We start from the raw sequence: 22,003 nt of genomic DNA on the forward strand, positions 1-22,003 counted from the left end.
TTCTTGGCCCTCAACCCTGCCCAACCTGTTGCACCACAAACTGCGCAGGTTGAGGAAAGCACAGGAGTCTGGGAGCAGCGTGAACTCTGGGTGGTTTATTCATCTGATCAGGCCTGTGGCCCCTGGGGCAGTGTCTGGAGGCAGAGGGGAGCCAGGGCTGCGTCCTCGGGGCCATTGAGCCCTATGCCACCACCGCGCCTGTCTAGGCCATGCCTTTCGCCTAGTGGCAGTAGCACAGCCTCCGCTGGGATGGGGGCTTCAGGAGGGCGGCACAGGGCACACGGCAGGGAGGGTTTTCCCAACCAGGTCCCAGGGGTACATCTCGCCCTCCACTGGGACCCTCACAGTCACTCCAGGGACACCTGATGCTGAAATGTGTTCACATCCAGGAGCAGGGAGGGGCCCTTGGGGTCACCGCAGGCCCCTTGACGTCCGAGTTTGGAGAGAGTGAAAGAAGGGTGTTTGCGAGTCTCTCCTCTCTGCCTTGGGAGAGGAAGGACTTAATTCCATCAGGAATGGTGGACTGAGCACGTCTGGCAGCCTGGGCCGCGTCTGGACACTTTGTCTGAGGCCCTGGGCTGCACTGGGCGACCAGACAGGCTTTCGTCCTCCTTGGACTGAGTGGCAGGGGCAGCGGGGCGGGCCAGGCGGGAATGTGACTGCATTTTTCTCCCCACAGAGAGCGAACAAAGGCAGCAAGGTCATCGAGCGGCTCAAGAAGAAGCTCTCGGAGCAGGAGTCACTGCTCTTGCTCATGTCACCCAGCATGGCCTTCAGGGTGCACAGCCGTAACGGCAAGGTTAGTGCCCCACCAGCCGGGTGGCTTTGTCCTGTTTCTGTGCCAAGGGGCTTGTTCAGCAGGGCACACAGACTCCTGGGTCCCCTCCCACATGGCTGGGAGGTGGCGGGGTCTCCAGGGACTCAGCAGGGCAGGGGGCTTGTAGGTTTGTGCAGACCCTGCCCTGGGCACCTTCTCTTCTGAGTGGCTCCTGCTGTGTCTGCCTTTCCCTCAGGTGGACTCTGTGGAGCCTTGCATCTGCATCATGGCGCAGGCCTATGGGCTGGACACGGATGGTCAGGGCGGCCCCAGCCAACCCCTCTGTAGATCCCACCTGGTGACCCCCTGTGGCCCTGAGCTGTGACCCGGGCACGGCAGGAGGGGCGAGGAGTGTAGGAAGGGACAAGCAGTGCTGTGCTCCCAGCAGGCCTGCTGTGTGGCCTCAGACGGGTGCACCTTGGGCCTCACCTGGTGACCAGGAACGGCACCTGGACTCTGTGGGGCGCCGGTTTAGCTGAACAGAGGTAACTGGGATGTGTTCTCCGCCCCCAGAGTTACACATTCCTGATCTCTTCTGACTATGAGCGTGCCGAGTGGAGGGAGAACATCCGAGAACAGCAGAAGAAATGTAAGTGGCCCATGCGCCGAGGACGCAGGCTTGGGAGTGTCAGAGCTGGACGGTCACCTCCCCTGGTCTCAGGCCTGGTTTCCCCAGGGGACGGTGCAGTGGACCTCTCATCCACATGAGCTGTGAGCTATGCCGTGGAGCACTTATGTAGGAAATGATTGGGGAGGAGCTGTCCCAATAGGGCTCCTGCCCTCTCACCTCCCCCCATGACCCCCTCCCCTCCCTGACCTTGTATGAATTCTCCACCTGCCTCCCAGACCTGCCTGCCCTGGGGACCCTGCTGCACCCCTGCTGCCTTCCCCCCAGGCAGATGCTGGTGCCATAGGGCCCTTGGCTGGGCCTGCCTGGGCAGCCCACTGTGCTGGCCCCACTCCCCTATGCTTGGCCACTGGTCAGGACCAGACGCCCACTCTCCTTGGGATGGCAACTCCTTTGGGCACATCCCTTGTTAGCAGTTCTTTGCTCCTGCTCAGCTTGGAGCTGCCTTGTCCTGCCTGGCAGTCTTCAGGCGGTACAACAGAACCTGCCCCATGTCCTGGGGCCTCCATTGCTTCATCCCCTCCTCCACCCCCAGCCGTGTGGTTTGGGACTCCTGAGCCATCCTTGCTAAGAGGTTGCCTCGTGCACCCTGTGTGCCACTGTCCCACTTGCAAGGGGAGCTAGACTGAGCACCATACCCAGGCAGATTGCCTCTGCCCTGTCCCCGAGGCTGAGCCACTGCCTCCGGGGATGGGGCGCTCCTGGCAGCTCTGCCTGTGTCCCTGTCCCAGGTATCCTGTTATGACCGGGACCCAGACCATTCAGAGCAGCTGTTTTCTGCTCAGAAGTGAGCCCCTTGCCCCACCTGGTGGAGAGATGGGACCGTGTTGGGAGCAGGAGACAGAGCTGTGCTGGGTGTCTGTGCAGGTTGTCATCCCCTTACCCCGAGGTAGCAGACCAGCCCGTGATTGTGAGCACTGTACCAAGATCCTTCTGCCGTCTGAGCCCAGCCTGGGTCCCTGGAGTCACACCTCGCTCTGCTGCTTCCTGTGGGCCATCTTAGAGGGTGCACTGAGGCCCAGTGGGGGCACATCTGAGAACTCACGTGTCCAGGAGCCCGAGAGCCGGGCGGACTCACTGGTCAGTGCACCTGTGTCTCCCACCTCAGGTTTCAAGAGCTTCTCCCTGACGTCTGTGGAGCTGCAGATGCTGACCAACTCATGCGTCAAACTACAGACTGTCCATAGCATCCCGCTGACCATCAACAAAGAAGGTGGGCAATCCTCCCCAGGCTATCATCCCTCTGCTGTTAGCACTGCCCTGGGGCCAGGCATCTCCAGTCCAAAGGATGTGTGTGCCTGTTGGCCTCTCTGCGGAGTGCACGGGGTTGGTTAGGGTGGTCACTCCGAGGTGGCGTCCTGACTTCTTCCCCAGCCCTGAGCTGCTCCTTAAACCTTCTGGGTCTGGCCCCACTCCATGTCCCCCTGGCCACCCCCACCTGTGGTCTTGCTAGATCTGCACTCACTGTTAGGCACACTGGTAGACACTCAGCCACACACACAGGTTTGCCTTGCACATTTAAGGACCCACACCCCATCCGTGTGGCATGCTCCACATCCCCTCTTCTGTCCTGAGAACCTGTCACATCTCATCTCTGTCCCTGGTTCGCCCATGTTGTGAATCCAAGTAGATAGATCCTAAGGTCCCAGAGACATAATGGATGTGCTTCTGCTCCTGACATCACCTTGTCCCCTGCTAAGCAAGTGACAATCATACAGTATCTTCATGAAGCAGAGCCTGTCACCTGCCTGGCTGTCCCAGGAGAATGGACACTCACCTCTCTGGTCTCTTGCACAGACGATGAGTCTCCTGGGCTCTACGGGTTCCTGAATGTTATTGTCCACTCTGCCACCGGCTTTAAGCAGAGTTCAAGTAAGTGGCTGGTTTTGGTGTGGGAGTGGCAGGGCATTGAGCCAGAGGCTATGGGGACCAGGGAAGCAGCTGACCACCAGGAGGTGCAGTGTTGACTGATGCCCAGTGGGTATGGAGTTGCTTTGTGGACTCTGCCCTTGCCTGGGGCTGGCTCAGACCCTGTAAGCTGGAGAGCTGCCCCCTGCAGGTGGGTTGTGCAGTTGCAGGGGCTGAAGTTTGCTATAGCCCCTGCAGACCAGAGACAAGCTAGAGGGATGCTTGAGCTGTCAGAGCAGTAAGGGCTGCTTGCATTTCAGCCCAGATATAGCACATCACTGTCAGCCTGGCTCTCAGGGTCCCTTAGAGGAGGGCACAGGGCAGGCACCATTCCTGACCTTCCCACTGTTGCTACAAAATCAAACAAGAAATCCCTGATGAGCTATTGTAGATGATATTTGCAAACTGTGTATATACAGTGAGGGAGGTATATCCAGATTATATAGAGAACTCATACAATTCAATGCTTGAGACAAACCAGGTTTTTTTAAATGAGCAAAAGATTTAGATAGACAGTAAAAGCAAATGTACAGAAATAGATTTGTGGTTGAAAGGAAAATAACTCCAAACAGGCATATGAGATCTTTTGGAGATGAAAGAGATATACTAACATTGGATAGTGGTGATGATTGCAGAACTCTGTAAATTTACCAAAAATCATTGAATTAGACATTACGGGTAAACTTTAAGGTATGTAAATCATACCTCAGTAAAGCCACTTAAAAAAAAAAGAGGGGAGTTCCCGTCGTGGCGCAGTGGTTAACGAATCCGACTAGGAACCATGAGGTTGCGGATTCAGTCCCTGGCTTTGCTCAGTGGGTTAAGGATCCGGCGTTGCTGTGAGCTGTGGTGTAGGTTGCAGACGCGGCTCGGATCCCGCGTTGCTGTGGCTCTGGCGTAGGCCGGTGGTATAGCTCCGATTCAACCCCTAGCCTGGGAACCTCCATGTGCCGCAGGAGCGGCCCAAACAAATAGCAAAAAGACAAATAAAATAAAATAAAATAAAAAAGAGGAGTTCCCGTTGTGGCTCAGTGGTTAATGAATCCAACTAGGAACCATGAGGTTGCAGGTTTGATCCCTGGCCTTGCAAGAGGGTTAAGGATCTGGCATTGCCGTGGCTGTGGCATAGGCCAGCAGCTACAGTTCCAATTCGACCCTTAGCCTGGGAACCTCCATATGCCGAAGGAGCAGCCCTAGAAAAGGCAAAAAAAAAATAATAATAATAATAATAATAAAAAAAGAACACAATTTCTGTTCAATGAATTGTCTTACTACAGTTGAACAAGAAGTGAGTATGGATACAAATACATTTTCACTTTACCCTGTACTAACTTTATTAATACACTAATGACCAAAAGGATTACAACTTTCCCATTTGCTGATATAATCATGAGTCTTCTCTACATTGGGGCATTTTAAATTATTTAGTTGCTTCAAGTACTTGTGAAAGTACATTTCATAAAACAGTGGTGAGCATACAACATCAATAATGCTTTTTTTTTTTGTCTTTTGTCTTTTCAGGGCCCTACCCATGGCATATGAAGATTCCCAGGCTAGGGGTCTAATCAGAGCTATATCTGCCTGCCTACGCCACAGCCACAGCAACGCAGGATCCGAGCCGTGTCTGCGACCTACACCACAGCTCATGGCAATGCCAGATCCTTAACCCACTGAGCGAGGCCAGGACTCGAACCTGCAACCTAGTGGTTCCTAGTTGGATTCATTTCCGCTGCTCCACAACTGGAACTCCTCAATGATGCTTTTTAAATTACATCCATTGACATAAAGAGTTTAGCAACACTATTTTCATAAAGATACCTTATACTTCCACCACTGAAAATAAGAAAGTGTGTGATTGTGGTAAAGAAAAATCATCTCAAAGTTTCTTTCCTATGATAGCAGCATTTTATAAGTAATTTCTGCAAGTGTCTTATGGCTGTTTGCTTGGTGTTTGTTTGTGTTTGTGTTTTTGTTTAAGGTTTATTGAGTGTTTATTTTTTGTTTTTTTTCTCATCCTTTTTTTAATTATTTTTATTTTTCTGTTATAGCTGGTTTACAGTGTTGGTTTTTGGTTTTTTTTGAAAACTGGGTAGGACACCAGGCATTATTCATAGCATTAAGATTTATTTTCTTTAAGTTACAAAACAATTTAAGTCATAGGACTGTAACATACACGGGGAGTTCCTGTCATGGCACAGTGGTTAACGAACCTGACTAGGAACCATGAGGTTGTGGGTTCGATCCCTGGCCTCGCTCAGTGGGTTAAGGATCTGGCATTGCTGTGAGCTGTGGTGTAGGTTGCAGACGGCTCAGATCCCGCATTGCTGTGGCTGTGGCATAGGCCGGCAGCTACAGCTCCGATTGGACCTCTAGCCTGGGAACCTCCATGTGTCGTGGGAGCAGCCCTAGAAAAGACAAAAAGACAAGACAAAAAAAAAAAAAAAAGGGAATATAATGTACCACAAAGGGAATACAGTCAGTAATCTTATAATAACTTTGTACAGTAACAGGTGGTTACTGGACTTAGTAGGGTCATTTTGAAATGCATAAAAATGTCAAATTACTGTGTTACACACCTGAAACTTGAAATATTGTAAGTCAATTATGCTTCAACTAGAAAGCAAAAAGATTTGGCTAGACACTTCACCAAAGAAATACTAACAGCTAATAAGCACATGAAAAGATGCTTATCCCCATTGGGAAATATAAATTAAAACCACAGGGAGGAGTTAGTTTCCTGGTGGCCTAGGAGATTAAGGATCCAGCGTTGTCATTGCTGTGGCTCATGTCACTGCTGTGGGGCAGGTTTGATCCCCAGCCTGGGAAATTTCACATGCCATGGGCATGGCCAAAAAAGGTAAAATAAAACCACCGTGAAAGACTACTCCATACCCTCTAGGACAGCGATCATCAAAAAGATGCACAGTGATGAAGGTTGGCAGGACATAGAGAGATTGGAACCGTTGGACAGTTCAACGATTTCTTAAAAAGTTAAACATACCGCTTCTACATGACCTAGCCACCCCACTCTTGAGTATTTACTCCAGAGAAATGGAATCATACGTCCACATAAAGACTGGGCATGAATCATACGTCCACATAAAGACTGGGCAAGAAATGGAATCATACGTCCACATAAAGACTGGGCATGAATCATACGTCCACATAAAGACTGGCAAACCTTGGTCTGTTCAGGCTGTGGAGCACCACCCAGCAATAAAAAGGAAGGGTCTGCTGATGCAGGCAACACCACAGATGAACCTAGAACACAATCATGCTTGAATGAAAGACACCAGATGCAGGAGTTCCCATCGTGGCACAGTGCAAACAAATCCAACTAAGAACCATGAGGTTGCGGGTTTGATCCCTGGCCTCGCTCAGTGGGTTAAGGCGTTAGCATTGCCATGAGCTGTGGTGTAGTTTGAAGATGCGGCTTGGATCTGGCGTGGCTGTGGGCGTAGAGCCAGCAGCTATGGCTCCAATTGGACCCCTAACCTGGAACATCCATATGCCATAGGTGCAGCTCTAAAAAGAAAAAAAGAAAATAAAAGACAGACACCAGATGCAAAACACTACATACGATGTCATTCTGTGTGTGGAATTTCTAGAAAAGGCAAAATACAGAGACAGAAAGCCTGCCCGGTTGTGTGGGACGAGGATGGAAAGAGGATCAAGTGCAAATGGACTCAGGGGACTTGGGAGGAGAGGGCCAGGTCCTGAAACAATGACGGTGCTGTTTGTACAAGTTTACTAAGAATCCTCGCAATTATAGTAGCTGAGCAAATAGTGTGTACATAGCATCTCCTGAAGCTGTAGCAGACGTGTGTTGTTCCCCTGGACCCCCCTCTCAGTCTGGTAAAGGCTGGTATTTCTACCCAACACCTCCCTCCCCTGAAGGATACGCCTCCTCCCGGGGACCTTCATCAGCAACGCAGGAGCAGGAGACGGCAGGAACTGCCCCTTCAGCCCCTCTACACTGTCCCACCCTCCCTCTGCTGCCTTTCCCTCTGTCTCCCTGACTTCCGACCCCAAACCGAACCTGTTGCTGTGGCCCCAGACTTGTTCGTCCTTCTGTTTTTTTAATTACTCAATGAGTTTGTTACATTTATAGTTGTACAATGATCATCGCAATCCAATTTATAGGATTTCCATACCACAACCCCAGCGCATCCCCCCACCCCCCAAACTGTCTCCTCCGGAGACCGTAAGTTTTTCAAAGTCTGTGAGTCAGCATCTGTTCTGCAAACAAGTTCAGAATGTCCTTTTTTCAGATTCCACATGTCAGTGAAAGCATTTGATGTTGGTGTCTCATTGTATGGCTGACTTCACATAGCATGATAATTTCTAGGTCCATCCATGTTGCTAAAAATGCTGGCACTTCGTTCCTTTTAATAGCTGAGTAATATTCCATTGTGTATATGTACCACAACTTCTTGATCCACTCCTCCGTCAATGGACATTTAGGTTGTTTCCATGTCTTGGCTATTGCAAATAGTACCGCAATGAACATCGGAGTACATGTGTCTTTGCGAGTGGTGGTTTTCTCTGGGTAGATGCCCAGGAGTGGAATTGCTGGATCAAATGGTAATTCTATCTTTAGTTTTCTGAGGAATCTCCATACTGTTTTCCACAGTGGTTGTACCAACTTACATTCCCACCAACAATGTAATAGGGTTCCTTTTTCTCCACACCCTCTCCAGCACTTATTGTTTGTAGACTTTTGGATGATGGCCATTCTGGCTGGTGTAAGGTGGTACCTCATGGTGGTTTTGATTTGCATCTCTCTAATAATGTGTGATGTTGAACATCTTTTCATGTTTTCATTTTTTGGCCATCTGTTGGAGAATTGTCTGTTTAGATCTTCTTCCCATTTTTTGATGGGGTTGTTTGTTTCTTTTGGTATGGAGCTGCAGAAGGTGTTTATAAATTTTGGAGATGAATCCCTTGTCAGTTGATTCATTTGCAAAGATTTTCTCCCATTCTGTGGGTTGTCTTTTTGTTTTGTTTAGGACTTCCTTTGCTGTGCAGAAACTTTTAAGTTTGATTAGGTCCCAATTGTTTATTTTTGTTTTTACTTTCATTACTCTAAGAGGTGGGAATGAGAAGATGTTGCTGTGGTTTATGTCAGAAAGTGTTTGGCCTATGTTTTCCTCTAGGAGTTGTATAGTGTCTGGTCTTATATCTAGGTCTTTAATCCATTTTGAGTTTATTTTTGTATATGGTGTTAGGGAGCGTTCTAATTTCATTCTTTTAGTTGACTGTAGGTGCATGGACTTAATTCTGGGCTTTCTATCCTGTTCCACTGATCTATATTTCTGTCTCTGTGTCAGTACCATAGGGTTTTGATGATTGTTGCTTTGTAGCATAGTCTGAAGTCCGGGAGCCTGATTCCTCCAGCTCTATTTTTCTTTTTCAGATGTCTTTGGCTAGTCTGGGTCTTTTGTGCTTCCAAACAAACTTTAACATGTTTTGTTCGAGTTCTGTGAAAAATGCCCTTGGTAATTTGATAGGGATTGCATTGAATCTGTAGATTGCCTTAGGTAGTATAGTCATTTTGATAATATTAACTCTTCCAATCCAAGAGCATGGTATGTCTTTCCGTCTATATGTGTCGTCATTTTTTTTTTTTTTTTTTTTTGTCTTTTTAGGACCGCACCTATGGCATATGGAGGTTCCCAGGCTAGGGGTCCAATCGGAGCTGTAGCCACTGGCCTACGCCACAGCCACAGCAACATGGGATCCGAGCCACATCTGCGACCTACATCACAGCTCACTGCAACGCTGGATCCTTAACTCACTGAGCAAGGCCAGGGATCGAACCTGCAACCTCGTGGTTCCTAGTCAGCTTCGTTAACCACTGATCCACGACGGGAACTCCTCTGTGTGTGTGTGTGAGTGTGTGAGTGATCTTTGATTTCTTTCATCAGTGTCTTTAGTTTTCAGAGTACTGGTCTTTTGTCTCTTTAGGTAGGTTTACTCCTAGGTATTTTATTCTTTTGGATGCGATGGTAAACAGGATTGCTTCCCTAATTTCCTTTTCTGCTCTTTCATTGTTAGTGTATACAAATGCCATTGATTTCTGTGTATTAATTTTGTATCCTGCAACTTTGCCAAATTCATGGATGAGCTCTAACAGTTTTCTGGTTGTCTTTAGTATTCTCTAGGTATAGTATCATGTTATCTGCAAGGAGTGATAGTTTTACTTCTTCCTTTCCAATTAGGATTCCTTTTATTTCTTTTACTTCTCTGATTGCTGTGGCTAGGACTTCCAAAACTATGTTGAAGAGTAGTGGTGAGAGTGGACATCCTTGTCTTGTTCCTGCTCTCAGCAGGAATTCTTTTAGCTTTTCATTACTGAGAATGATGTTAGCTCTGGGTTTGTCATATATAGCCTTTTATTATGGTGAGGTAGTTTCCCTCTATGCCCACTTTCTGAAGGGTTTTTATCAGAAATGGGTGTGGGGGGAGTTCCCGTTGTGGCTTAGTGGTTGGCTAATCCAACTAGGAACCATGAGGTTGCGGGTTCAATCCCTGGCCTTACTCAGTGGGTTAAGGATCCAGCATTGCGGTGAGCTGTGGTGTAGGTCACAGACGCGGCTGGATCCCGAGTTGTTGTGGCTCTGGCATAGGCCGGAGGCTACAGCTTCCCAATTGGACCCCTAGCCTGGGAACCTCCATATGCCACAGGAGCAGCCCTAGAAATGGCAAAAAAAAAGAAAAAGAAAAAAGAAATGGGTGTTGGATTTTGTCAAAGGCTTTTTCTACATCCATTGAGAGGATCATATGATTTTTATTCTTCAGTTTGTTAATGTGGTGTATCACACTGATGGATGTGTGCATATTGAAGAACCCTTGCTTCCCTGGGATAAATCCCACTTGATCATGATGTACAATCCTTTTAATGTATTGTTGGATGCAGTTTGCTAGTATTTTGTTGAGGTTTTTTGCATAGATGTTCATGGTGAAATTGGCCTATAGTTTTCTTTTTTTGTGGTATCTTTGTCTGGTTTTGGTATCAGGGTGATGGTGGCCTCATAGAATGAGTTTGGGAGTATCCCTTCCTCTGAAATTTTTTGAAATAGTTTCAGAAGGAGAGGTGTTAGCTCTTCTCTAACTGTGTTTGATAGAATTCGCCTGTAAAGCCATCTGGTCCTGGACTTTTTTTTGTTGGAAGTTTTTTAATCATAGTGTCCATTTCAGTTCTTGTGATTGGTCCATTCATCTTTTCTATTTCACCTTGGTTTAGTCTTGGAAGATTGTACCTTTCTAATAAGCATTTGTCCATTTCTTCTAGGTTTTCTGTTTTATTGGCGTATAGTTGCATATAGTAGTCTCTTATGATGCTTTGTATTTCTGTGATGTCTGTTGTTACTTCTCCTTTTTCATTTCTGATTTTATTGATTTGAGTCCTCTCCCTTTTTCCTCGATACGTCTGGCTAAGGGTTTATCAATTTTTTGATCTTTTCATAGAACCAGCTTTTTGTTTCCTTGATCTTTTCTGTGGTTTTCTTTGCTTCTATTTCATTGATTTCTGCTCTGATCTTTATGATTTCTTTCCTTCCTAAACAGACTAACTTTAGGTCTTGTCTGTTCTTCTCTCTCGAGCTGCTTTAGATGTAAAGTTAGGTTGTTTATTTGAGCTTTTTCTTGTTGCCTGAGGTGGGCTTGTATTGCTATAAACTTTCCTCTTAGAACGGCTTTTGCTGCATCTCATAGGTTTTGGAGTGTCATATCTTTGTTGTCATTTGCTTCTAGGTATGTTTATCCATTGTATATTCTTACCTCCTTTGTCATAGATTAGTTGGCTCTAGGTGCTTGGGTTTAATTTTGGGCTTTCTATCCTTTTCCACTGATCTATATTTCTGTCTTTGTGCCAGTACCATACAGTTTTGATGATTGTCGCTTTGTAGTATAGTCTGAAGTCTGGAAGCCTGATTCCTCCAGCTTCATTTTGTTCCTCCTTTTTTATGTCCCGCCCCAGGGATGGTGCCACCCTGCACCCTGTGATCACTGGTTTGTCAGTGAGACACCAATCTCCAGCAGTGGAATTTCTTTCTTTTTTTTCTTTTTCTTTTTTTTTCTTTTTGTCTTTTTGTCTTTTGTCCTTTTAGGGCCACCCCCGCAACATATGGAGGTTCCCAGGCTAGGGGTCTAATCGGAGCTATAGCCACCAGCCTATACCAGAGCCACAGCAACACCAGATCCGTGCTACATCTGCGACCTACACCACACCTCACGGCAACACTGGATCCTCAACCCACTGAGCGAGGCCAGAGATTGAACCCACAACCTCATAGTTTGTAGTTGGCTTTGTTTCTGCTGTGCCACAATGGGAACTCCTAGCAGTGGAATTTCTTAGTCACCTCAGATACCTGCCATGCCCTTGCTCCCAGCCCTGGTCCCCAAGCCCGATCTCACCCCCTCCATTCCCTTGCACCCCATTTCTCTCCCAGCACTGATCTACTTTCAGCAACCAAGGGAGCGAATGTTCTGAGAGGTGCCAGTTCCCAGCCACACTTGTGTGAGGTTCTGGTCATCTTGCCAGCCACTCTTTCAGTGTCTTATTTTATTTTCATTTTTTTGTCTGTGGCATGCAGCAGCTTGATGTGGAATCTCAGTTTTCAGACCAGGGATTGAATCAGGCTGCAGCAGTGAAAGTTCTGAATCCTAACCACTAGACCACCAGGGAGCTCTATGGTATCTTGTTTTAAAAATGAAAACCAAGGGAGTTCCCCAGTGGCTCATCAGGTTAAGGATCTAACGTTGTCACTGCTGTGGCACGAGTTCCATCCCTGGCCCAAGAACTTTGGATGCTGTGGGTGCAGCCAAAACAAAGAAAAAAAATAAGGCCTGCTTGGAGTTCCCAATTGTGGCTCAGTGCATTAAGAACCTGACTAAGAGTCTGTGCCATGGCACAGCGGAAACGAATCCAACTAGGAACCATGAGGTTGCAGGTTTGATCCCTGGCCTCGCTCAGTGAGTTATGGATCCGGCATTGCTGTGAGCTGTGGTGTAGGTCACAGACACAGCTCGGATCTGATGTGGCTGTGGCTGTGGCTGTGGCATAGACTGGCAGCTATAACTCCGATTAGACCCCTAGCCTGGGAACCTCCATATGCTGAGGTTGCAGCCCTAAAAAGCAAAAAAAAAAAAAAAAAAAAGAAGAAGAAGAAGAAGAAAGAAAGAGAACCTGACTGGCATCCATGAGGAAGATGCAGGTTTAATCCCTGGCCTCACTCAGTGGGTTAAGGATCCAGCATAGCCATGAGCTGTGGTGTAGGTCTCAGATGCAGCTTGGATCCTGCATTGTTGTAGCTGTGACGTAGGCCAGCAGCTGCAGCTCCAGTTCAACCCCTAGCCTGGGAACTTCTATATGCTGCAGGTGCAGCCCTAAAAAGACAAAAAAAAAAAAAAAAACGTAGGGGGGAGTTCCCCTCAAGGCTCAGTGGTTAACAAATCCCACTAGGAACCATGAGGTTTCGAGTTTAATCCCTGGCCTCGATCAGTGGGTGAAGGATCCGGTGTTGCTGTGAGCTGTGGTGTGGGTCACAGACGCAGCTCAGATCCTGCATTGCTGTGGCTGTGGTATAGGCCGGCAACTACAGCTCCAATTAGACCCCTAGCCTGGGAACCTCCATATGCTGCAAGTGCAGCCCAAAAAGACAAAAAAAAAAAAAAAAAAAAAATGGGGGGGTAGAAAATAAGGCCTGCTTTAACAAGAAACTGTGGGTGACGAGGGGCAGCAAGGTCATCCCCTGTGTCTCCTTCTTGCAGGTCTGTACTGCACCCTGGAGGTGGATTCCTTTGGCTACTTTGTAAATAAAGCCAAGACACGTGTCTACAGGGACACAGCTGAGCCCAACTGGAACGAGGTGAGGCCCCACTTCCGGCTGAGTGGAAGGGGTGTCGTCCACGGAGTCTGACCCAGGGTCCCCAAGGTCTTCCCCACAGGCCTCTTTCCTAGAAAGCCAGCTTTCCTGGCCGCTCCAAGAGATTTTATCTCTGTGTTCCTGAGAAGAATTCCCCCATTATTTAAAAAAAAAAAAAAAAAAAAAAAAAAAAAAAAAAAAACTTGTTTTGCTGGCAGAGCATCTGGAAAAAGAACTTTTAGAAGCACTTCTTATACAGCCTTTGTCATCACTCAGTGTTTACTTGTGAGGTTTCCATAATGTTTTCCTTGGACGTAGGAAAGAGTGACGGGCTCAGTGACCCTCTTGGTGCCGGGAAGCCTGGGCTCTGCTTTTCTCAGCTGATGTTCCTGGGCTCCATAGCCATGCTGCCTAGGTGGGATTGGGACTCAGGGAGCCCACAGAACTGCCTGGTCCTTGCAGCTCTGGGCACCTAACAGAAAGGACTGATGGCTGCCGTGACACGGGGGTCATAGCCCGGGGATCCATCAAAGGAGGCGCTGCAGAGAGCGAGGGGACCAGGACCCAGCAGAGGCAACAAGGGAGGGGTTCTGGACACCGCAGAGGGGCAAGTGCAAGCCAGCCATGGGAGCTCGAGGGGACCAAGCATGGGGGTGGGGGGTGGTCCAGAGCAGTGGGCCACCGCCAACTTCTCTGGCTGTGCTCATGGCCTACCCAAGGTCTCACATGTTCCCGCACACATGCTCCCCACCCACATTCCAGCTTAGGAATACCTGGTTTTTCTCACCCTCCTGTTTCCCCACTTACAAAAGCACTGATGCGAAATGCAGAATTTACTGAAGATGTCATACAGGTGTGGAGGAAAAGGTAGGCACCACACCACCCACAGCAGACAACTTCAAAGCCTCTGGGAGAATTCTCTCCTCCTAGGTCCCTCTCCTTTGTCGCCTCCCTGGATCGATTTTGTGTGTGTGTGTATGCTTTTTAGGGCCGCTCCTGTGGTACATGGAGGTTCCCAGGCTAGAGGTCCAACCAGCCTACGCCACAGCCACAGCAACGTGGGATTTGAGCCATGTCTGCGACCTGCACCACAGCTCACAGCAACACCAGATCCTTAACCCACTGAGCAAGGCCAGGGATCAAACCTGAGTCCTCATGGATACTAATCGGGCTCATTAACCACTGAGCCACAATGGGAACTCCCCTGGATCGATTTTTTTCCTTTCAAATTTGCTTTATTTTTAGAGCAGCTTTAGGTCAGAGCAGAAAGGACAAGGCTGTTCCGTGTGTGTACCCCCATCCCTGTGCCCACCACACACATTACCACACCAGGATGGGCACTTGTCATAACCAGTGAACCTGCGTAGACACGTGTTATCCCCCAGAATCCACAGCATCTGTGTCTGTAGCCAGCACCCCGGAACTCCTGAGGCAGGTGATGCAGAGACCACCCCATGAGATGCTGGCTTAAGGAGCTTGGATTAGGTCCCAGAGGTGCTCAGAGCTGCCAGAAGTGCCCAGGCTGAGCCACAGTGTAATGCTCTGTATCACAGGACAAGAGTGGGGAAGGTCTCGGTGCAGGGCCTCCCTCCCGGGCCCGCACGGGTGCTGTCCTCGGAGGAGCCTGGCTTAGAGTTCCCTTCAGCCACCAGCGCTGCCTGTCGCTCACTTGGACCGGCCCATTAACTCCGGACTTTCCTTCTCTCTGATGCTACAGGAGTTTGAGATCGAGCTGGAAGGCTCCCAGACCTTGAGGATTCTGTGCTACGAAAAGTGTTACAACAAAACAAAGATGACCAAGGAGGACGGCGAGAGTGCAGACAGAATCATGGGGAAGGGCCAGGTGCAGGTGAGACCGCCGCCTCTCTATCCCTGTGTGCCCTCTGGGCCCCCAGCCCAGACGCGTCGTCATCCCTCGGCCCCACCTCTGGGTCCTGTGTTCTTTCCCCACTTGACACTTGGGGACACTGAGCTGGGACTCTAGGAGACATAGTCAGGCAGCTCAGCTCTACATTGTCCTCCAGTTGAGACCTGGTTGGCGCCCTGGCAGGTTCTGCCTGCCCCTCTGTCTGACTGTCTCTCATGCCTCCTCTGGTCCCCAAGGGAATTGCAGTTCTACCTGTTTTCCCAGTGGGGCCGCAGTGTCTCCACAGCCTCCAGTGGGCTGCACCTGGCCCACTGGCCATTAGGAGTCACCTGTTCTTGGGAAAGTACAAGTCTGAGTCTACCCGCCTGATGTCCCCTCTCTGGCTTCCAGACCTAAGTTCCAGCGGGTGCAGCTTCGTCCTTCCATGGGGTGGGCACAGGTCACCCCAGGCACTGGCATAGAAGCCTCTGATGGGCTGAGAGTGTCTGTGAAGGACCAGCAAGGGGCCCTGGGTTCTCGGGGAAAACCATCCGGGCCCTCATGTCTTCTGCAGTTTATCTTAGAGGCCCCCCTCCAGTGCTTGCCTTGCTTGGCAGTCAGGAGCTGCACCACCTGCATTGGTTTCTTGCGGCCTCACCTGCACAGCTCTGCACCCCGTGGAAGAAGCCCCTGCCCTGTCTTTCCTTGCAGGGCATCTTAACCAGACCCAGCCAATCAGGTTTCTCCCCACCCTGCCCTGGATGGGGCCTCATGAAGGGGTGTTGACTGCATGGTCCAGGTGCCGACAGGGCTCCGCAGGAAGCCCCGCCTCCCTCCCTGGGGGCAGAGGGTGAAGGTCTGGGAGAGGGTGACTCACCCCTGTGATTCATGTCTGCTGGGAGGCAGGAGCACTCACTTGGTGGGGCTCCTTACCAGCTCCTGGGGCAGCTCCAGGGTAGGGGGCAGCGCACATTGTCTGCTTCCCCACCTTGGGAGCTTATGGGGGACTCAATGGCTCAGGGTCAGTATCTTGAGACCAGGCCTCAAAACAGAAATGACCACCCTGTCCTGCTCCCCTCACCCCCCGCCAGCTGGCACCACAGGGCAGCCAGGTGCACTCCTGGAACCCCCACCCTTCCTCGGGGAGCTGGCCCCAGTCTCGTCCAACCCCACAGATGGAGCTGGGGCTCTCCTAAGGTGGGAGCTGCCTGGTGTGGGAGGGAACACCAGCTCAGGGCAGTGCTCTAGTGACCTTGCTAAGGTTGGAATACGCCGTATCAAGGAGCGGGCTGGCAGTCTTGCCCGGCACAGGGGACACAGGACTCACAGTCTTTCTCAGGTGGGAATGATCCGCAAGGGTTGGCTCCTGGTCCAAGATCTCTTGGTGATGGTCCTGGACCCGAGACCTACCCGTGGCTTCAGTTTTGGGTGAGAAGGGGGTGGTCCCTCCTTGCTCTCTGTCAGCCCCATCGGACCATCGGTAGGGACTTGGTGTAGAGCAGGGCTTCCAAGTGGAAGAAGCAGGAGGGTAGGCCAGGGTTTTTCAGTCATCCCACTTCCAGGGTCCTGAGCAGGAACTTGTGACTGGCCATGTCCCTCCCCATGTGAGTTTGGCAGACGGGGTGCTGCATGGGTACTGCCTGAAATTTACTGCCTTGCAGCTCAGGGGCATTAATTCTCTGCAGTGGTCTCGTGATGCAGCCCCGCATGTAGATCTCGTTCACCCTCGTGGCTTTACATGGAATCCCACGGATTCCAACACCAGAGATGGGCCATGCTGCTATTGAAGTGCATCCCCTACCTGTGGAGTCCTGGGGTTGTTGGGTTTGAACGGGGCCTGTGAACACTGCCTCTAGGTAACTGGGGTTTTCATAAAAGAAACAAGAAAAGAACTGAGGGAGTTCCTGTAGTGCCTCAGTGGTTAACGAATCTGACTAGGAACCGTGAAGTTGCGGGTTTAATCCCTGGCCTCACTCAGTGGGTTAAGGATCCAGCATTGCCGAGAGCTGTGGTGCAGGTTGCAGACACAGCTCGGATCTGATGTTGCTGTGGCTCTGGCGAAGGCCAGTGGGAACCTCCATATGCCACCGGTGCAGCCCTAGATACTCGTCTTCCTCCTTTGTTAAGTCAAGCCCTCTTTGGAAACCCTTTGCCTTGATGCATCTGGATGTAAATATTTCCTTATGCTTGAAACCTGTATTCTCTGACAGTCTGGGGGAGTAGGTGAGCAGTGAGGTCAGGGGGGCGTCTCCCCGAGACTCTGTTGCTTCTGCTGTCAGATCTCAGCCTGCTCTTCCCCATCCAAGGTGCCCTGAGCATGCTCCACCTTCCAGTAGGACCCAGATGCGAGCTGGGGGCAGGAGGTGGGGGAGGGGGTGGGCTCTGTTGAAAAAAATATTCTTGGCCCTGGGAGTTCCCATTATGGCACAGTGGAAGTGAATCCTACTAGGATTCATGAGGTTGCAGGTTCGATCCCTGACCTCGCTCAGTGGATTAAGGATCCGGCATTGCTGTGAACTGCGATGTAGGTCGCAGACGCATCTCAGATCTGGCTGTGGCTGTAGCTGTGGTGTAGGCCTGCAGCTGTAGCTCCAATTAGACCCCTAACCTGGGAACCTCCATATGCCACAGATGTGGCCCTAAAAACAAAACAAAACAAAACAAAAAAATTTGGCCTTGTTAAACCAGCAAGGCTGACTTCATTCAGGGGAACTGTTGAAATAGGTGTGGGGACCACTGCACAGGAGAGAAACAGGGGTCAGCTCTGAAAAGGACAAGGAAGGGTGGGAATTTACAGCTGAGAACATCAGTAACAATAGTAGTAGTGGAACATCTGGGGGCAAGACACCGTCAGGGAACTGTGGGTTGCCAGGGGACTAAGGATGAGGAGTTTGGTCAGGTGTTGAGGTTGATTCGATATTGAGGATGGGAGATTTTTGCTAAACTGACTTAGCAGGAGTCTTGCTAAAACTGACCCCTTGAGGTAATGCTCCTGGGACAGGGCCTGCAGACGTAACTCAGAGATAGTGCACTAAAGCAAGTTGCGGGAATTTTCTGGGTTCCTAGTGCATTTAAAGAATATGTTTACCCTGTACTATAGTCTAAGTGTGCAATAGCATTATGCCTAAAGAAGCAATGTAAGTACGTCAATGGAAAAATGCTGGAGTTTCTGTTGTGGCTCAGCAGTAACAAACTGGACTAGTATCCTTGAGGATGTGGGTTGGATCCCTGGCCTCGCTCAGCTCTGGCGTTGCCGTGAGCTGTGGTGTAGGTCACAGATGCAGTTTGGATCTGGTGTTGCTGTGGCTGTGGTATAGGCCAGCAGCTGCAGCTCTGATTCGACCCCTAGCCTAGGAACTTCCATATGCTGCAGATGCAGCCCAAAAAGAAAAAAATGTTACCAACATCTGACAATGCAGGGTTGTCACACACCTCCAATTTGTAAAAATACAATTATCTGTGGAGCGCAAAAACATGAGGGCTGCCTGCAGCTGGAAAACATCTCAGAGGAGCCTGCTGGAGTCCGGTCAAGGAGAGACTATCCAGTCCTCCAGCCCCACTGCACCATTTGGGACGTGGGCTGAGTCATAGCATCGTCTCCCCAGAGCCATTTCCTTACCCATACCTGGGTGGGGGTCACAGAGCTGTGTATGGGGGCCTTCACCGTCAGCTGCTACTACTGCAGTTATTACTGTTTGCTGTCAGTGGTGTTAGTGGTGCAGGCTGGCTCCAGTTCTGCCCCCCTTCTCTGCTTCAGTGAGGGACACAGGGGCGGGGGGACCGGCTGCTGAACCAGCGTCAGCTGAGAGGGAATCCCAGAGTGACGGACGTGCATTTGTGACTCAGGCTGTTGGGCAGCCTCCGTGAGACCTTGTTTATGAATCAGGATCCTCAGGAGAAAGAAGGAAGGAAGGCAGAGGCGGGCGGTCATGCCTGCGACACCCTGGGATCCCAGCCAGGCCTCCTCCTCTGCCCCTCCCCGTTTTTCTAGAAGACTTTTTCCCTACTCCTCTGTGTGTCTCACTGGGCTCACAACTCAAATTCCAACCGGAGCATCAGAGTTGGGTTTTTTTCATGTTTTCTGTCTTACATGAGCCTCAACGGTGAGACCGGGGCCTTGGGAATCTGGTTGGACCCTCACTTTATTCAAAATTACTGCTCAGGAGTTCCCATCGTGGCGCAGTGGTTAACGAATCCGACTAGGAACCATGAGGTTGCGGGTTCGATCCCTGCCCTTGCTCAGTGGGCTAACGATCCGGCGTTGCCGTGAGCTGTGGTGTAGGTTGCAGACGCGGCTCGGATCCCGCGTTGCTGTGGCTCTGGTGTAGGCCCGGTGGCTACAGCTCCGATTCAACCCCTAGCCTGGGAACCTCCATATGCCGCGGGAGCAGCCCAAGAAAAGGCAAAAAAACCAAAAAAAAAAAAAAAAAAAAAACTTGGATTGTATGATACAAAAGGATATTGAGGGAGTGCCTATTATGACTCAGGACCTGACATAGTGTCTGTGAGGACGCAGGTTTGATCACTGGCCTCCCTCAGTGAGTTAAGGATCCAGTGTTGCCACAAGCTACAGCGTAGGTCACAGATGAAGCTTAGATCCGGTGTGGCTGTGACGTAGGCCAGCAGCTGCAGCTCTGATTCAGCCCCTAGCCCAGGAGCTTGCATATGCCACAGGTGTGGCCATTAAAAAAATAAAGATATTGAGGGGTTCCCTAGCAGTCTAGCTGTTAAAGAGTCACCATTGTCACTGCTCTGGCGCAAGTTTGATCCCTGGCCCAGGAACTTCTGCATGCCTCAGGCAAGGCCAGAAACAAACAAACAAACAAACAAACAAACAAACAAAAAAAAAAACAGAAAAATCCAAAAGGATATTGACTGCGGACACCCTGGGTTCTCTGAGGTTTTCGGTGATGTGTGCATGGCCTGCGTTGAATCAGGCCAGAGGTGGGCCAAGGCTTTGGCCCAGAGCTGTGAATCACTTTACTACTCTTTCTCTTTCTCAGAAAAATGCCTCGTGATTCAGCTTCATCTCCTGCCACTCTCTGCCTTATGCTTTCTATTTTCAAGGGAAGGGGCACCTCCTTGCTCTACTGTGCTCTGGTTTGGGACCTTATATCTTTTTTTTCTTTCACTGTCATACTCTGTCATGTCTTTCACAGTGTGTCCCTTTTCAGTATGTAAGTCAATGGCTTTAGTAATGTACAGCGTTGAACAGCTATCACCAATAATCCAGTCTGGGGATATTTCCACACACACCCCCCAAAACGGTTTCCCTCTTCCCACCCCCCAGCGGGGGTGGGACTGCTTTTTGTTGCTAGATTTATCCATTCTGCACATTTTGTATAAACGGAATTGTACCGTATTACGTGATCTTTTGTGACTGGCTTCCTCCACTTAGCAAAACATTTTTGAGGGTCATCCGCGTCAGAGCATGTTAGCTTTACTCCTTTTTTGGCTGAACCACATCCCATCCGTGTCTCCTCCGTCCACCAGTTGACGGACACTTGGGTTGTTTCTAGCTCAGGCCTATAAAGGTTACTGTTCTGTGAACCTGTGCACAGTCCGTGAGGAAAGATGTTTTCCTTGCTGCTGTGCAGAGACCTAGGAGGGGAAATGCCAGGTCGGATAGCCAGGGTTAACTTTGTGAGGAACTGCCCTGCTTTTCCAGAGAGGCCATGGCATTTCACATCCCGGCAGTGGTGTCTGGGGGCTCCTATTTCTCCACATCCTCACTGATACCTGTCACCCTCTGTCTCCTGGGTGGGAGCTGTCCTTTATTTTTCTGAGTTATGCTGTAGCCTGGTTGCAGGGAGGGGTGGAGGCGTTAATGCTATGGAGGATAGAGGTGCAGAGAACAGACTGCAGTAGGAAGAGAAGGAGACCACTCCAGGGAGTAGGTTACAGTGTAGACACGTGGGGTCCATCAGGACTCCTGGGAAGGCCCTGCTGGACCGTCCTGGGTGGTGACACTGGGCCCAGGGGAAACTCCGGGGAGGCCAGTGAGGAGAGAGCAGCATTTCCTTTTTTGGACAGTTTGGTGCTGCCTGTGCTCGGGCTGGGTGGATGAGAGACGTGCTGTGGTTGTCCATCAGTGACATCAGTGACCCATCTGGCCGTGCTACAGAGCAAGCAGGGTGGGGCCACGTCCTCAGCACCTGCCCCACCCCCATTGCCTCTCTGATGGGTCACACAAGGTGGTCCAGCAGGCTTACTGCCCCCCTTGCCAGCCCTGAGGGAGAGGAGCTGGGGCCCAGACCTTCCTTCTAGAACCTGGGTGTAAGAAGGTGCCCCCAGTTTTCCCTCGATTGCTGTTTCCCGGTCCTTGCCCCTCCGTCTCCGTTTGTTGTTCCAAACCCCGGTCCCCACTTGTTTATTTCTCTGTGCTTTAAAAAGCCCATGAGAGAGCGTGCCAGCCCTGAGTGCTCTTTGGGGCTGGATGGAGACGACCTCATCATTGTGTTATTCTCATGCTGCTTCCGCTCCACTCCACATGCTCTCTGTTGGCAATGGGCCAGCCTGGGGACTATCATTCCCTCTGGAGCCACTGAGGGGGCTGGGGGCCTGGTAAGGAGCCTCCTGGCAGCCTCTGGGGCAGGTGGAGGCAGGACTGGGCCTCAGTACAGGGGGTAGATGATGGGCCATCACCCCTTGTCATGCATCTGACTGGCGGTGCTGCAGGGCCTGCGGGGAACTCTCCCACCCAAGTCCATGCCAAGATGGGGTCACTGACTAGGGGCAGCCATGAGGCAGACTGGCCAGGCAGACACGTGTTACTCAGCATCTCCAAGCTCACCAACAGGAAACCAGCCACTTGAGAAGGAAACTTGGCTTTTCTGGGCTTTAGAGAGAACTGTGACGTGTCAGAATTCCTGTAACCAATAGGCTGCTGGTGGGGGTATTTTTTCCACACACAAACAAAGAACCTGGGGTTGGGG

The 22,003-nt window shown here is 50.3% G+C and overlaps 1 protein-coding gene across 2 annotated transcripts in view; it reads left to right on the plus strand.

Annotated features, from left to right (window-relative positions):
• Positions 1 to 22,003, plus strand: part of BCR (BCR, RhoGEF and GTPase activating protein) — a 113,448-nt gene that overhangs the window by 81,030 nt on the left and 10,415 nt on the right. For both annotated transcript variants that reach the window (XM_021074056.1, XM_021074057.1), the window contains 6 exons: positions 680 to 799; positions 1,331 to 1,406; positions 2,554 to 2,658; positions 3,243 to 3,317; positions 13,128 to 13,225; positions 14,940 to 15,071. In XM_021074056.1, the coding sequence (XP_020929715.1) occupies positions 680 to 799; positions 1,331 to 1,406; positions 2,554 to 2,658; positions 3,243 to 3,317; positions 13,128 to 13,225; positions 14,940 to 15,071 (606 nt within the window). The remainder of the gene's footprint in view (positions 1 to 679; positions 800 to 1,330; positions 1,407 to 2,553; positions 2,659 to 3,242; positions 3,318 to 13,127; positions 13,226 to 14,939; positions 15,072 to 22,003) is intronic.

Source organism: Sus scrofa, chromosome 14, assembly GCF_000003025.6.
Source record: "Sus scrofa isolate TJ Tabasco breed Duroc chromosome 14, Sscrofa11.1, whole genome shotgun sequence".
NCBI classification, from domain to species: Eukaryota; Metazoa; Chordata; class Mammalia; order Artiodactyla; family Suidae; genus Sus; species Sus scrofa.